The following is a 14,407-nucleotide window of genomic DNA, read 5'->3' as shown; positions in this document are numbered from 1 at the left end:
GAAGACTTCACAAAGGAAATGTTGTTGGATAGGGCCTTGAAAAATTGGGCCAGTGATGTGCCAGCTGGAAGGGAGAGTGGGAACAGATGGAGAGGAGACGTGGGTACAGGGAACAGGGTCATGGAGGCTTTGAATGCCAGTCCAGGCCATGGGCCTCAACTCTCCTGGTGGTAGTGCTCCCAGCTGTTTATCCATAGCCCCATCGTGCAGGAACAGAATATTCTGGTGGGACACTGCTGGATTTTCAGGATGTACCTTTGAAATCTAAATGCAGGCTGGCTGAGAACTTAAACCTTGCCCTTCCCCTCTCCTCCCCCTTACTCAGTAAAGTCATAGATGGAGCACCCTTTCCTGCCCACCCCCTCCCCAGTCCCGAGCAACCAGTGCAGAGCCTGGAACCCCACAGCAAAGCCCCACCCCCAGTGACTCTCAGGGACCATCTCCGAGGGCCCCAAGTGCAGTCTACCCACCCAAAACCAGGTGCTCCAGAGCCTGGGGGGGAGCTCCTGTTACACACCTGCAGGGGTGGAGGTTGGGGTGAGGGAGAGCAGGAGGAACCTGGGCCCACATTCAGGAGGGCAGATCTAAGTCCTGGCTGTGCCCTGCTTCACTGAGTGACGGCGAGGTCCCCCTCATCCACGTCCCAGTGTCCTCATCTGTGTGGAGGGGACAGAAAATATGCTGTCCTTGTGAGGCCCTGTCACAACTGGGGAGATGCTGCTGCTTGGGGTTCCCGTGAAGAGCTGGAGCGTTGTCAGCAGGGGGAGTAAAGAATAAGGCCCAGAATAAGGAGCATTTGTATCCTTGGCATCATGTCCTTGAGGGTCCTGTTCATGCCAAGATGGTTGTCCTTGTTCTGGGTGGTGTGTGGCCTCTGTCGTCTCTGAGAGCCATCGCAAGTCTGTGGCCCCTGGATGGTGTAGTGGGAGGGAGCAGTCTGTCTACACTCAGAGGGTCTGATCCCCAAAGGCCTCCGGAGAGAGGCAGGGCTTTGGCCTTCTGGAGCAATGCCATCGTAGGTAAAGAGAGGACACAGGATTCTGCCAGTCCAAGATGTCTTCACCCCATGTTACTTCACAGGAACTGTGGTCGAAAGTCGGTTCCAATTCTGACCGGGCCATGGACTGCTTATCTCACCTTTGGGCAGGTCTTTCTCCTCTTTGGGCCTCAGTTTCTCTGTATTAGTTGGGGGGTGAGCTTGACAAGTTCTCATGGTCCCCAAACCCTGAGGTTCCTCTGCTCCACAGCAGTCTCTGCCTCAGGGGTCCCCCATTCGCCTTCTCCTCCCTGTTTGCCTGTGCAGGTCACAGGCTGGCGTCATGGTGACGAGCCCATTGAGCATTGCTAGGGATGACTGGAAGGAGGCAGCCCCGCACAATAGAGGCTGGAGCTGGGTGGTAGGCGCCTCCTCCCACTTGCACCAACCCTGGGGAGGCCAGTGATCTCACACAATGAGCTGGATTCCAATCACACCTCTTCCCTGTTTCATGGGCCCAGTGTGGGCTCCATTAAATGGCTCTGTGCCCCCTGACTCAGTTTCCCCACTGTCTACTCTAAGTATAGACATTTACCCCTGCCATGCCTACTCAAGGATGGAAAGGCATCATGAGTGAAAGGTCCTTTGGAAATAAGGAGCTGAGGGTTTTTGGAGGTCCAGCTGGACTGTTGGGGCCCTGAGAGCAGTGTCCACACAACACTGAAGAAATGGAATAGAAGTTCCCTGCCTCTCATCCCAGATGTCATAAGCAGCTGGCCCTGGGGAGGCCCTTCCCAACCTGATGTTTGTGTTGATGATGGCAGACTTCCAGTCTCTCAACCCAACATTCCTTCTAGGTCAGGCTGGTTCAGAGCTTGGAGGAGCATCCCCAGCTGCCACCCCCACCACCAAAGGGCTGTGATCAGACCGAGACAGGAAATGTTCCAGCTGGGCCCCCGAGCAGGCCAGCCCTCATCAGCTGCGCAGCATCCAAGCAATGCAGGGGTGTTGACTCCGGGAGAAGCGCCTTGTTTGGGAAGCTCAGGGGCACTACGCTATCAGCACCACGACGGTGGCGCATCTTCCCCAAATGGTGTCTTAACTGGAGGCAAAAAGCAACTTGTCATGCTCCGCAGCATCATTGCCTCGTCCGGGCAGTGGGGATTTTTTCCACAAAAGATAAGAAAGGTGACCAAGGTGAAGGGCAAATATTTCCCAGAAGGCCTCAAGCCAGACAGGAAGGTCATGGCCATATCTGGAGTAGCCCACCTCCCACGGAAAGTCAGTAAGGGGGCTGAGGGTGGGGTGTCTGGCCCCTCAGGCATTTTCTGCCCTGGGGATCTGGACACAAAGTGGCTAAGACAACTGCAGATGGGGCGCAAGTTCCTGCATCTTCTAGAACACGGTGGCTGGGTGACCCCCAACATGTCATTGTCCCTCTTTGGGTCTCTCTAGACCAAATGAGGGAGAAGCTGCCTCCCCCTCTTACAGTCCCAGGAAGATGCCTACTGACTCCATTTCCAGGTTGCTTTCCTGGGAACAGGGGAGGCTTTCTTGCCTGGAAGCGAGACCACACCTGACTGCAGGTTTGCGGTTTTGGACTACAGCCCCTACACTGTGTGGGATTGTACTCTCGGTGGCAGCAGCTCTGACAGCGGTGCTCAGCCTCCCTGTGGCCTGTGTGGGAGACCCGGGTGCCTCCTGCAGGTGTGACTGTTTGGCATTTGCTGTGCAGCTTGGCAGAGCCTGGACGCCCGAGGTGGCAGAAAAGAACAGTCCTGTCCCAAGGTGGGCTAGGAGCAGTGAGCAGTGGAACCCTCAGGGGGCTGGAGCAGCCATGGAAGCACCTGGAGGAGCTAGGGCTGAAGCGGGGCCTCGAAGAGCAGCACAAATCAGTGTGATCTTCTTTCCTGGGCGGAATGCAGGGCTGGAGGGCTGTGTCGCAGGAGCTCTCCAAGGTGGCCCACAGGCTTTGGTGGGGAGTGGGGAGTGGGGAGAGGTGGCATTCTGCTGTCCGCAGTGCTGAAAGTTCCTGTCCTGCATAGTGACCTCATTCCTTCAGTGAATAGTGCTTCTGGCCCCATCCCACCTCCCTGCCAGCACCTCTTGCCCTAACTTCTTGTCATTGTTTTCCCAGACATCCAATGACCATGTTGCTGCCCCTCCACCACTCACTCCCTGTGCCCCACCTGTCTCTTACACTCTCTCCCCCACAACTGCCACCCAAAAATGGTCCCTCGTGGTCCCTGTCTCCCATGCCTTGTCAGTTAGACCATCAGACATAGAAGGGCCAACGTAGGGAGCGCTTGAAAGTGATACAGGGATGTGTGGAGTTGTCACATAGCTTGACGGTAGTACTGGCGTTCGGCAGGTTGAAAAGTCCTACACAACAGATACCTGACCTACCTGAGATGCCAACAGCATCTTTGAGAAACGATGTACATCACTGTAACTGAGAGGAGACACTGAGGCCAAGAGGGCAGGGACTTAGCTAAGGTCACTTAGCCAGCCAGCCAGAGACAAATCTACAGCCAGAAGAGCAGCCCCTCTCTTCTCGCAGCCAGGCTTCTGAACCACTTAGGTGACTGCCTGCACCAGGAACTCTCATCAGAAAGGGGTCAGCATCTGAAAGAGGGAAAGACCACAGTAATGGGCTTTTGACAGGCCAGGGGCACTTAGGGGAAGAGACCTGGCACACTGCAGGGAACGGGGACCAGGATTCCCAGGCCACAGAGCCCTGCAAGAGAGGAGCCTGCTTGCATCCTCCAGACCCTAATGCCCCTGACAGACCACACCGCACACCATCGGCATCGATCTTCGGCAGGGGCACTTGGGTTGCTGTGGCAACAGGCACCCACCTCACCGCATCCAGCCCTGCGATCCCAGTCTGGCCACCTGCCCTCAGACTTTCCGTGCCCATCCTCCCATGGTTCCCAGGTAGGGGGAGACTCCTCTGTCTTACTCTCTCCTGTCCAAAGCTGTGCTTGAGGGCACAGTGTCCTCATTAGCCAGCTTCCCGAAGAGCTGGGCCTATCTGTCTTCCAGGCCTCTGGTACCTGGAGTCTGTCACCAGAACTACATCTCCAGGCACGACTGGGCCCCCAGAGGGAAGCTCCCTTCCACAACATCCCACATCTCAGACCCTGCTTTCCAAGGTGTTGGCACATCCGAGCTGGTTTGATGCAGCTCATATGGATGTGATGGCTAATTCCTGCGGGGGATCCGGAGACTCCCATAAGGTCTCTGCCTACCTGTCTGTCCCCAGGGGGCTTAAGTTCAGTAGCAAAGAAGAAAGAAAAAAGGATCAGGTCCAAAAAGATGAAACCCGTAGTAAATTATGGCAAATGCTCTAAAATAGATTTTTGGTTTTCAAACTATGGGTCAGAGCACAATAGTGGATGGTGAAGTCAAATTAGTGAGTCATGACCAGCATTTGTATATAAAATAAATTAAATCATTAGAATAGAATAGGAAGAAAAATATCATAGCTGTGGTCAAGATGGATTTTGCTTTGTGAAACCGGCCTCACTAATGTAGGACGTGTGTGGGGTGGAGGTGGGGGTGTGGGTGGGTTTGTACTGGATTGTGACACCACATGGATGTGTTGGTGTGGCTCAGGGACAGTCAAATGTGAAGGCCTGTGTTTCAAGAGATGGCAAGGCCTAGAGGAGGCATTTGGAGGAAAAAAAGAAGAGATTGCTTAAATACCTGGAGTGCTGGGGAAGCCTGTGGGAGGAGATGGTGCTTGCACTATGGTTTAGAAGATAGGAAGGGGTTTGTCGGTGAGCCATGGGTGAGAGCGAGGAGGGTATTTCAAGGGGGGATTCAGCATAGAGCTGGCTATGTGCCAGGCCTGTTAGGGCAAATGTCAAGTGCCACATGGAGTGATGGCAGGGGGTGGATTCCAGAAAAAGAAAGCCGAGACAGAAGTCATAAAATTTGGTACCCCCCGAGGGGCACTGACATAAGGGACCAGAAAGGTCTCAGATTTGCGGCATCTCTACCCTGACTCCCTCCCATCCTCAAGCCCACCCCATGGTTGGTACCATCATGAGCTATCATACTTTGGAAAGTATTCTGAGTTCCTGTCCTTGGTTAGCCCCACACCGATCAGTGAGACCAGACTCACACACCTAAACAACTCAGGCCAGGTTATGAGCAAGGGATGAAGTGTGAGGCTCAGACTATTAGGACTCGGGTGGGGTGGAATGGGGGACTCAGGAGAGAGAAATCTGTGAGATGGGAGAAATCAAAGAGGCCTTCCTGGAGGAAGGGGTTTAGCACTGAACCTCAGGAAAGCTGGATAACATCTCTGAACACATCCCTAGAAGATAAATGTTCTGCCCTTTGAACCAGAGCCCGGATCTTCCCTCAGACAGGCTGTTGAGAGGGACCTTAAACCCCAATCAATAAGGGAGTGTTCATTTTACAAAAGGACCAGCCCTCCCCAGATACCTTTACGTGGGTCCTTTTGACTCACCCCACACTCTGTCCTTTAGTTCAGTAACATCACTAACCGTATGCATCAAATTCTCTTAACACACAACCTTTCTGTAGTAAAACAGCCCTGAGGAAGGAGAAAACCCATGAGTGGATGTAGGTGCCACAGTGAGAGGCAAGGGGCTGGGGTCCTCACTTTGGGGTCAGGATCGCCTCGACTCCCACCAGGGCCGGAGGGGGCAGCCACAGGCCAGTAACAGCCCGTAATCTGAAAAACCTCTGAGCTCAGAGCACCAAATTAAAAAACAATTAAGCTAATAGACTCTCCCCCATTGTTTCTGCTCCTCAGCAAGTGCTCCTTTAATAATCCCATTGCTTTGAACTCACTGTCAACTCAACAGAGGTGGGTTTTTTAGGTAACTTAATTATTTTAGAACTCACTGTTTTCCAGAAGCAATCTAAGTTTCCCCCTCCAGCTCTGTGACTCCGTGCTCCGGGAGCTATTTATTTTAACTAGCTCTGTAGTATATATCTAACAGCAACCCAAAAGAAAAACCCACAGACAACCCATTAGCCAGAGAGCAGAAAACCCCAGTACAAATCACCCCCAAACCACGGATCATTCAGAATTTGTAAGGAAGTGGGGGAGGTCACATTCACACTCATGGGGCAAAGCAGAGTCTGACAAAGGGCTCCGGAGTTCTCAGGTGGGAGGGGTTCCTCCTGGCTGGAGGTTAAGGGTGGGCTGCCTGGAGGTGGTGGCTTAGGAGCTAGGACTGACAGTCACGCTGGGATTTCAAGAAAGGTAGGTATGAGCATTCTCTGATCTTCCTGCATTCCCTGCGGGGGGTAGCCCACACTTGTGGGTGTCAGACATCAGTTCTCTGAAGTGTCTGGGCAGATTCCAGTCAGACACTGAGAGATCTCACACGGTGCTCTCGCAAGCAGCCGCAGCTCGAGATAGGCGACACACTCCCATTTCCCCAAGTGTCCCTCATTCCTGTGTCCCACTGCGCGGTAGCGAGGGGTTAAGAACATGCAACCTGAAGCATGACCTCCTGGATTTGAATCCTGGCTCTACCCCTTCTCATTTTTATAGCTTTTGACAAGTAGGTTAACCTCTTTGTGCCTGAGTTTCCTCTTCTGTAAAATGGGTTACTATTACTCATGGGGTTGCTGGGAGGACTGAATGGAAGAGCATAGCTAAAGTGGTTGAAAGATAATCCGGTCTGTGGTGAACGCCCACCCTGTGAAGGGTAGCTGGTATTAAAACAGAACTGCTGCTGGGAAAAAGTACGGATCTCGTATGTATAAAGTGAGAGAAGATGGGCACCTGGGGAGCTCAGTCGGTGAAGTGGCTGCCTTCGGCTCAGGTCATGGTCCCAGGGACCTGGGATCGAGCCCCGCATCGGGGTCCCTGCTCGGCGGAGAGCCTGCTTCTCCCTCTGCCTGCTCCCCCTTCTTGTGCTCTCCTGCTCTCTCTCTCTCTCTGTCAAATAAACAAAATCTTCAAAAAATAATAATAAATAAATAAAAATAAATAAAATGAGAGAAGAATGGAAATTATTGGGTGTGTGGAAAGCAGCAAATCTTCAGCCACAGCCCAGGGCTCCCAGTCAGGTTCAGTTCTGAACAAAATTAAAGAAAGTAGACAAGATGCTAGTCAAAGATTGTATCAAAAATGGGTTTTATCCTGCCTTTCAGCTGGTAAGGCTTTTGCACAATTTTCACCTAAATGACTTTCCCGTGAACTTTTAGATGTGTGTTGTGTTTCCTGGCCTAGAGAGGCTGAGAAGTATGAACCTTACCCTGTGGGCACCCGGGAGCCAGGGAGTGTTCTTGAGGAGGGGAGTGACCTGCCTCTTGGTGGTTGGCATCTTTTGTAGGGAATGCCTACCGAGAGTGCTTGGAGAATGGGACGTGGGCTTCACGGATCAACTACTCACAGTGTGAGCCCATTTTGGATGATAAGGTGAGTGGCCCCCACCTGCCCCACCTGCCCCACCCCTCGTCCCTGTACAGGTATCAGGACTCAGGTTGAGCAGAGAGCATCCCAAGGGTGACAGAACCGGTCCTTGTGCAGCCCAGCCACATATTTTTGCACTTCTTCCCTCTGCCTCCACGTCCTGTCCCCTGCTCAGTGACACTGTGGGAGAGAAGGAGGACACAGACCTTCGGGAGAGCCCTGGCTAGCAGAGAACACAACCATGTCTGGCATGTGACACAAGAAGGGAATGACGGTGTGACCAGTGTCCCAACATCTAACAGGCTGTGTGACTTCCTTCCTCCTCCTCTGGGCCTCAGTTTCCCCATCTAGCATCTGATTCTATGGCTCCACCTGGAAACGAGCACAGGCTCCGGAAGGCTGGGCCCCACGGGAATCTGGGTCCCGCTCACACCTCAGCAGCCCCCTTGCTCTGGAACTGGGCTCCAGGCTTCATGTGGTGCCAGCCTCCTCCCCTTTGAAGTTACGCCTCACTCCTGACCCAAAATGACACATCCCACCTCCACCCCCCTCCTCATTCACCCATTACAGCCCCCAGCGAGGCTGCAACTTTCCCCAAGAAGTCCAGGTTCAGAGGAAAACCATTGAGCTACCCTGAGAAAGGGATGCTACAAAATGTGAGCCAGAAGGGGTCTGCAGTAGGGCCAGAGGAGTGGCAAGTGGGATGGGTCATAAAGAAGGAGGCTCCCGCCAGACCTCTGGCCTCACCTCTCCACCCGACAGCCTCTCTGAGCAGGGGCAAACCGCGGTGGGCGGGGGGTCAGGGGATAGCCTGCCCTGGCAAGGAGTACTTTATCACTGCCTCTGTGTAGAACTGCCAGCATGTGGTGACCATAAAAAGGAGACTGGCTTTTACTTGGGTTAATATTGCTCTTAACTTCTCTACAGACATCGCGCCCCCTCATTGCTACATCGGCTACACACTGATCCCAGGGCACCTTCCAGACTTCCCGGAGCTTGCTGCTTCTGAGGCAGGAGGGCAGGTTGGCTCCATTATACGGAGGTCAAAACTGAGGTCCGGAGACAGACATCAGCTCACCCTCAGTCACTCAGCCAGCCAGGGTCTGAGCTGAGGTTAAACACAGGTGTGGCAGCTCCCAGTCCGGAGTTAAAAAGACAGGAGAATGTAGAGAGCCTCACCTCTGGCATATCCCAGGAGACGTTGTGTCCAAGCCTGCCCCCAAACTGCATGTCAGGGGGTCTGACTGCAGCCCTTTGTCTCTACCAAGAGCTGCCCACAGCCAACAGGAGTGAGCGCTGGGAGCCAGATGTGGTGATGACACTTGAAGCCACTTCTGCCTCCAAGGTCACGACACACAGGGTGGCCGTAGCTGGAGTGCCCAGCCCCTCCCTGCATGTGCTCCATGCCTCCGTCTGCCTGTGTGTCTGTCTGTCTGTCCAGCAGAGGAAGTACGACCTGCACTACCGCGTCGCCCTCGTTGTCAACTACCTGGGTCACTGCGTTTCTGTGGCCACCCTCGTGGCCGCCTTCCTGCTTTTCCTGGCCCTGCGGTGAGTCATCCCCCCAGAAGGCCTGCTGCTTTTCCCTGCCCCTCCCCCACAGCACCTCCTTCACCCCTCCCACATGGTCTCGCCTCCACTCAGCAGGGTAGGGGGGCCCTGAAGCCAGTGGACAGAAGGGTCTGGGGGGGCTGCCAGGGCACTGACCGCTGGCAGGCATGCAGGATGCAAAGGGGGAGCTGGCTCGGAGAGATCCAGCTGTGGCCACCACGAAAGGGAATGTGGCTCATGGTGCAGCCCTGCCTTCACCCGAGGCTGTCTCTTACCTGGCCTCGGGGTGGGGGCCCCAGTCCCAGCTGATTCCTGACCCCAGGCAGAGCCCGTCTCAGCTCGCTCCCGATCCTGCCTGACCCCTGGCCTGGGCCTCCCACAGGAGTATCCGCTGTCTGCGGAACGTGATTCACTGGAATCTGATCACCACCTTTATCCTGCGCAACGTCGTGTGGTTCCTGCTGCAGCTCATCGACCACGAAGTGCATGAGAGCAATGAGGTCACCGGGCCGAGGCTTGGGGCTGGGGGGCTCGGGCTCTGGGGGCACCAACCTCTCTTGCCCAGTCCTCAGGTGTAGACCCGCACCTGAGCTCACCTCTCCCCCAATCATTGTCCCTCCCGAGCTGGGCCCAGGGTCAGGCTGGGTAGGGGCGGGGCAGGGGCTGCTGCCAGGCCTGGGTCTCGGGAGCAGCACAAACAGCAAGCCGGACTGGTTTAGCCTGTTCCACTCCCCATCTTCTGAATCCAGGACCTCCCAAAAACCCCTTAGAGAAGAAGAGGCTGGAACTAAGCTCCATTGGGCTTTATCTCAATTCCAATGAGAGCCCTGTGGGGATTATTTTCCCCATTATACAGACATGGAAACTGAGGCTCAGGGAGGTTAGGTGACACTGTAATGATGCCTCCACATCTAAGCCAGCAGGATCTGGACCAGGCCATCCCACGTGTTAGCTATCCACCCTAGAGCTGTGTCAGCTGCTGTGGTACTATGTCCAAGTCACTGCAAAACCCAAGACTAACGAGGCCAAGCACAGAGTCCTGTGGCACACCATTAGAGACTTCTCAATACATTTTCTTTGGACGGTGGACCTGAGCAGATACCCAGTCTGGTTTGACCCTTAACTTGGCCCCCCATTAAGCCCTGCCTCAGCACTCACTGAGTCCAACCCAGTTTGGGGGGCCCTGCAGCCCCATATGCTTGAACTGATAAAATGTCGCTTAACTGGGAAAAAAAGCAGGGTTGGAAGGAAGGGATCTTTAGCTTCCCACCTCAGCAGGCCCTTTTGAAAAGAGGAGACAGACAACCTCTTGGGGCCCGAGATCAGGGCTGGGACCCTGGGGGAAAGCCACGGAGGCAGAGACCAGCTGAGCACAGGACCAGCTGACAGCCGGAGCCGTCAGCGCCGGACAGAGAGGGGATGTGCTGTCCGTGGGGCAGAGAACGCCCATCACAGGGCTCCCCCAACCACTGGCCCCCAGATCCCAACCTCGGCTCTGAGGGTGCCCTGGGGACGAAGCCTGGGGAGCAGTGGCCAGGTCAGGAGGCCTGAGAGCTGGCCATGGCTCACTGTGGCCTGGACAGGCTTTTTCTCTGCCCGCACCCGCATCTCCCCTCTGCAGGGTACTTGGGAGGGTAGCTCTGTTCAAAGGGACAGGGACAAAGGCAAATGGCAACAACCCTCATTTCTTGGTGCCTGCCTTAGCCAGCCCGCATCTCTAGCCGCCCTGTAAGATGCCATTAGTAGTTTCTCATGTCGCAGTGGGGTTCAGAGGGGTACGGCAACCTGCCCCGGAGATGGTGAGCCTCCACCCAGAGCCAGCAGTGATCGTCCTGAGCCCAGAATCTGCCCAAACCAGAGATTTTGGAGAATCACCTCGATGGCTGCACCTCACCTTCATAACCCCTGTACTATTATTTATATAACAACTTGCTTTTAATTGACTCACTCCTTTTTTTCTCTGTGAAATTTCCCATTTCATCCCTAAATGGAAAACTTGCTGTGGATCGAAGGTGACTCTCAAAAAACTGACCATGAAAACACAACAGTGTCGTTCAGTCCTAGCCTCTGCCCGGAGAAAGCTCAGGGCCAGCCTCCCTCTTTCTTTATGATAAAAGGGAGATTAGAAAGTGCTGGGGGAGAAGCCAAAGAAGGGCCCGGTGCAGGCTGGCGCCTTAACTTCATCCCAAACAGCGAGAGAGAATTGGGTGGAGCATGAAGCTTCCCAGAGTGAGATTGGAGGGTCGTGAATGCATGTGCGCAAGGCGGCTCCTGGCGGGTGCCCGTGCCGCGCACTGGGGCCCTGGCCCCCGGCAGCCCCTGACCGCCCCTGCCCCGTGCAGGTCTGGTGCCGCTGTGTCACCACCATCTTCAACTACTTCGTGGTGACCAACTTCTTCTGGATGTTCGTCGAGGGCTGCTACCTGCACACGGCCATCGTCATGACCTACTCCACCGAGCACCTGCGCAAGTGGCTCTTCCTCTTCATCGGATGGTGTGAGGGTCCCTGGGGGCCGCGGGGCCTAGTGGGGAGGGGGCAGTGCTGACGAGGTCACCTCCCTTCATCTTGGGTCCAAGGACAGGTGCACAGCCCTGCCTACCGTCCCCAGGACAGGCCGAGGGTGCAGCCCCTCCCTTCCATTGCTGGTGAGGAAGAAGCAAGCAGTCCCTCCAACAGCACATTTTACAAATAGCCCTCCTCTCCTTGCCTGGGAAGACCAATGCAAAGATCTTTGTCTCTGGTTTCGAAAGACAAGCTGGCCAGCTCCCCTTCTCTATCAAACAATCTCAGAAAATCATGCTGTCGCCTCATCTGTCTGACCCGCTTAGAGAGGGTTGCTGAGAGAGGGGGAAGGGGGGTTCAGGATGGGGCCACGGATGACCTGCAGTTGGATGATTGGTCCCAGGCCCCTTGTGGTCCCCTCACCCTGTGTTCTACAAGAGGGCCCTCGACCATCTGTCTGTCCACTGTAGCCTGTGTCTGTCCTTCTTTCAGGCATCCCCTGCCCCATCATCGTTGCCTGGGCCATTGGCAAACTCTACTATGAAAATGAACAGTAAGTAGGACCGGCCACCTGCAGGGGTCAGAGGGGTGTCAGGAAAGGTCCGGCAAGGGCTCCAGCCAGGCCATTGGGCAGGAACTGAAGTCCTACCAGGACAGATTTACTTTCCCATTGTCCCTATATTGAGAAAATATGCCTGGCACCCAGAGATACCCGTGTGGTAGGTGTCATGGGTTAGGAATCATGGGTCTTTTAAGTGCCCTAATGCATGACCCCTTTGGCCTTCGGTAAGGCCTCCTCCTCGGAGTGGCAAGTGTGGCCCAGGGTACATAGAGGAGGTCAAGTGCTGGAGGCTGTCAGCCTAGAGCCCATCCAAGGCTGTGTCAATGGGCCTTTCACAGAGCCCTGGGCCAGAGAAGTGGGTACTTGTTTTATTCTGGCGTCGCAGTCCCTGCCTGGGGTACATTGTCCCATCCTGCCACCCTCCCTGCACCGAGATGTTGATATCTAAGCCACACCCAGATGATGGCAATTCTGGCCATGGCTCAGCCAAGCAGTAGCTGGGAAGCTGGGTGCCCCAATTTAAAGGGAATGTCAGTTTCTGGATACAAATCTCCAAGGGGTCTCTGAGGCTGGAGAGAGCGGGTAAGATTTGGGGGCAGGGGCCGAACTGGGGTGCCATGAACGGTAGTGAGCTTCCTGTCAAAGGGGGTGTTCAAGCAAAGACCAGAAACCCCAGCGCTGGGAGGCGGTGCCAGGGGAGATTCCTGTCTAAGGCAGTGTGCATTGGATGACCTCTAAAGTTTCGGAGGACACAGTCAGAATTTCCCAAAGTCCATGTGGCCCTTCCTGAGGTCTAACAGGAGTGGTTGACAGGGCCAGACTGCGCCCTGGCCCCACCCTTCCCCTGGACTCTGAAGCTTCTGCACCCACCAGCATCCCCAGAGAATAACCAAGCCTCTGGTAGCAGCAGGCTCCCTTCACTGGGTGAATGAGGCTCAGCTCAGAGAAAGGCCGGGATTCAGGGCTGGAGAAGGCCTCTACATCTGCTGCTTTGTGCGGTTGAGTGCCTGGCACGTGGAGTGGCAGGTTCCGAGCAATGCAGGAACAGGTGCTACGGGGTGCTTGGGCCCTAGGCCAGCAAGGGGGAGCCCAGCTCTCCATTCGTGAGCCTCCTGCCTGCCCAGCCCTGGGTGCCACAGTCTGGAATAGGGTAGGGGAGTGAGGAGGATGGGGGAGACCCAGGGCCTGCCCTCAGTCCAGCTGGGGAGACCAGACCCTCCATGGAGGGCAAAAGGCAGCCCAGGGGTGAGCTTGGATGGTCAGAGGGGCCACGGCCGTCCACCCAGGCATTTTGGGAAGGCACAGCCCTAGAGATTGGGTCTCAGAAAGGGTCAAGCCAGAGAACCCTGGGCCCAAGTCTACTGTGGTGGCCAGACCGTGGCTCAGCAGGCCACTCACAACCACCCCATCTTTGCAGGTGCTGGTTTGGCAAGGAGCCTGGCGACCTGGTGGACTATATTTACCAAGGCCCCATCATCCTTGTGCTCCTGGTAGGTCCTCAGTGGGGACCCGGATAGGGCTGGGCACCGGGAGGATGCAGAGGACCCACCCAGCAGAGATGCTGGGGAAGAATGTGGCCCCTGGCACATCCTCTGCACACACCACCCCACTCCTTGGCATCCCCCTCCCACTATCCTTACTCCATGCTCCATGCCCTGGTGCAGCCCCTTCACCTCTGGCCCTCGGGTTCTTCCTCTGGGCAGAGAACGGGTCTGACTGGCAGATTTCTAGTGCCTCCCACATCTGACATCTCCTTGCCAGGTACTGAGACAGCCAGGCGAGGGGGCCGCTGATGGCAAGAGAAGGGTGTGTGGACTTCTATTCAGCCCAGACCTACATCCCCCTCTGCCTCCAGCGACCCCCTCTGAGGCCCAGCCCACCGCCCCCAGCCTGGAGCGGTGGTACCAGAATGAAGCCTAATGAGCAATTGTTCCTTGTCCAGCTCCCCGCCCTTTGCCAAATGTATTCGCATTTAAGGTATAATTGCCACAATGTCTTTAATCCACAACAAGCTTTAATTAAGGTAGAGTTTAAGTAGAGGCTGCATTCGGCAAAAATGAACCCATTATACATCATACATTTTAAAAAAGAGACATGCAAAAAAGCCCCATAAGAAATTGGCATTTACGTAAGATTTATTTCAGGCTTGGTAATTTCAGGCTCCTATATGCACCAGCTTCCTTAAAGGGCCACCTGCTCCTTGTGGGATACATAGGAGAGAGAGAGAGAGAGAGCCATCCTACTCTTGCACACAGCAGGTGCCTAATGGGGGTTCTGTGGTCTACCTTGGAGACAATTACTGTTTATCTCTTTCATTTCCTGACTCCTCCTTTTTGTGACTTCTTCTGGGATTCATTTGCTCCCCATCTTTGGAGTTCCCTTGATGTATATGAACTGGAGATGTCTAGG

General features: G+C 54.9%; 1 protein-coding gene across 4 annotated transcripts in view; it reads left to right on the top strand.

Annotated features, from left to right (window-relative positions):
* Positions 1 to 14,407, top strand: part of CRHR2 (corticotropin releasing hormone receptor 2) — a 29,330-nt gene that overhangs the window by 5,114 nt on the left and 9,809 nt on the right. For 2 of the 4 annotated variants that reach the window (XM_078059424.1, XM_036118088.2), the window contains exons 3-8: positions 7,303 to 7,388; positions 8,827 to 8,933; positions 9,316 to 9,433; positions 11,276 to 11,429; positions 11,929 to 11,989; positions 13,416 to 13,488. In XM_078059424.1, coding sequence (XP_077915550.1) covers positions 7,303 to 7,388; positions 8,827 to 8,933; positions 9,316 to 9,433; positions 11,276 to 11,429; positions 11,929 to 11,989; positions 13,416 to 13,488 — 599 coding nt within the window. Of the gene's footprint in view, positions 1 to 7,302; positions 7,389 to 8,823; positions 8,934 to 9,315; positions 9,434 to 11,275; positions 11,430 to 11,928; positions 11,990 to 13,415; positions 13,489 to 14,407 lie in introns of all 4 variants that reach the window. The other 2 variants (XM_036118083.2, XM_036118087.2) reach the window with 1 other exon arrangement.

The sequence above is a fragment of the Halichoerus grypus genome, chromosome 12 (genome assembly GCF_964656455.1).
Source record: "Halichoerus grypus chromosome 12, mHalGry1.hap1.1, whole genome shotgun sequence".
Classification (NCBI taxonomy): Eukaryota; Metazoa; Chordata; class Mammalia; order Carnivora; family Phocidae; genus Halichoerus; species Halichoerus grypus.
The sequence above is the reverse complement of the archived record's forward strand: the minus strand, read 5'-3'. Positions and strand labels throughout refer to the sequence as shown.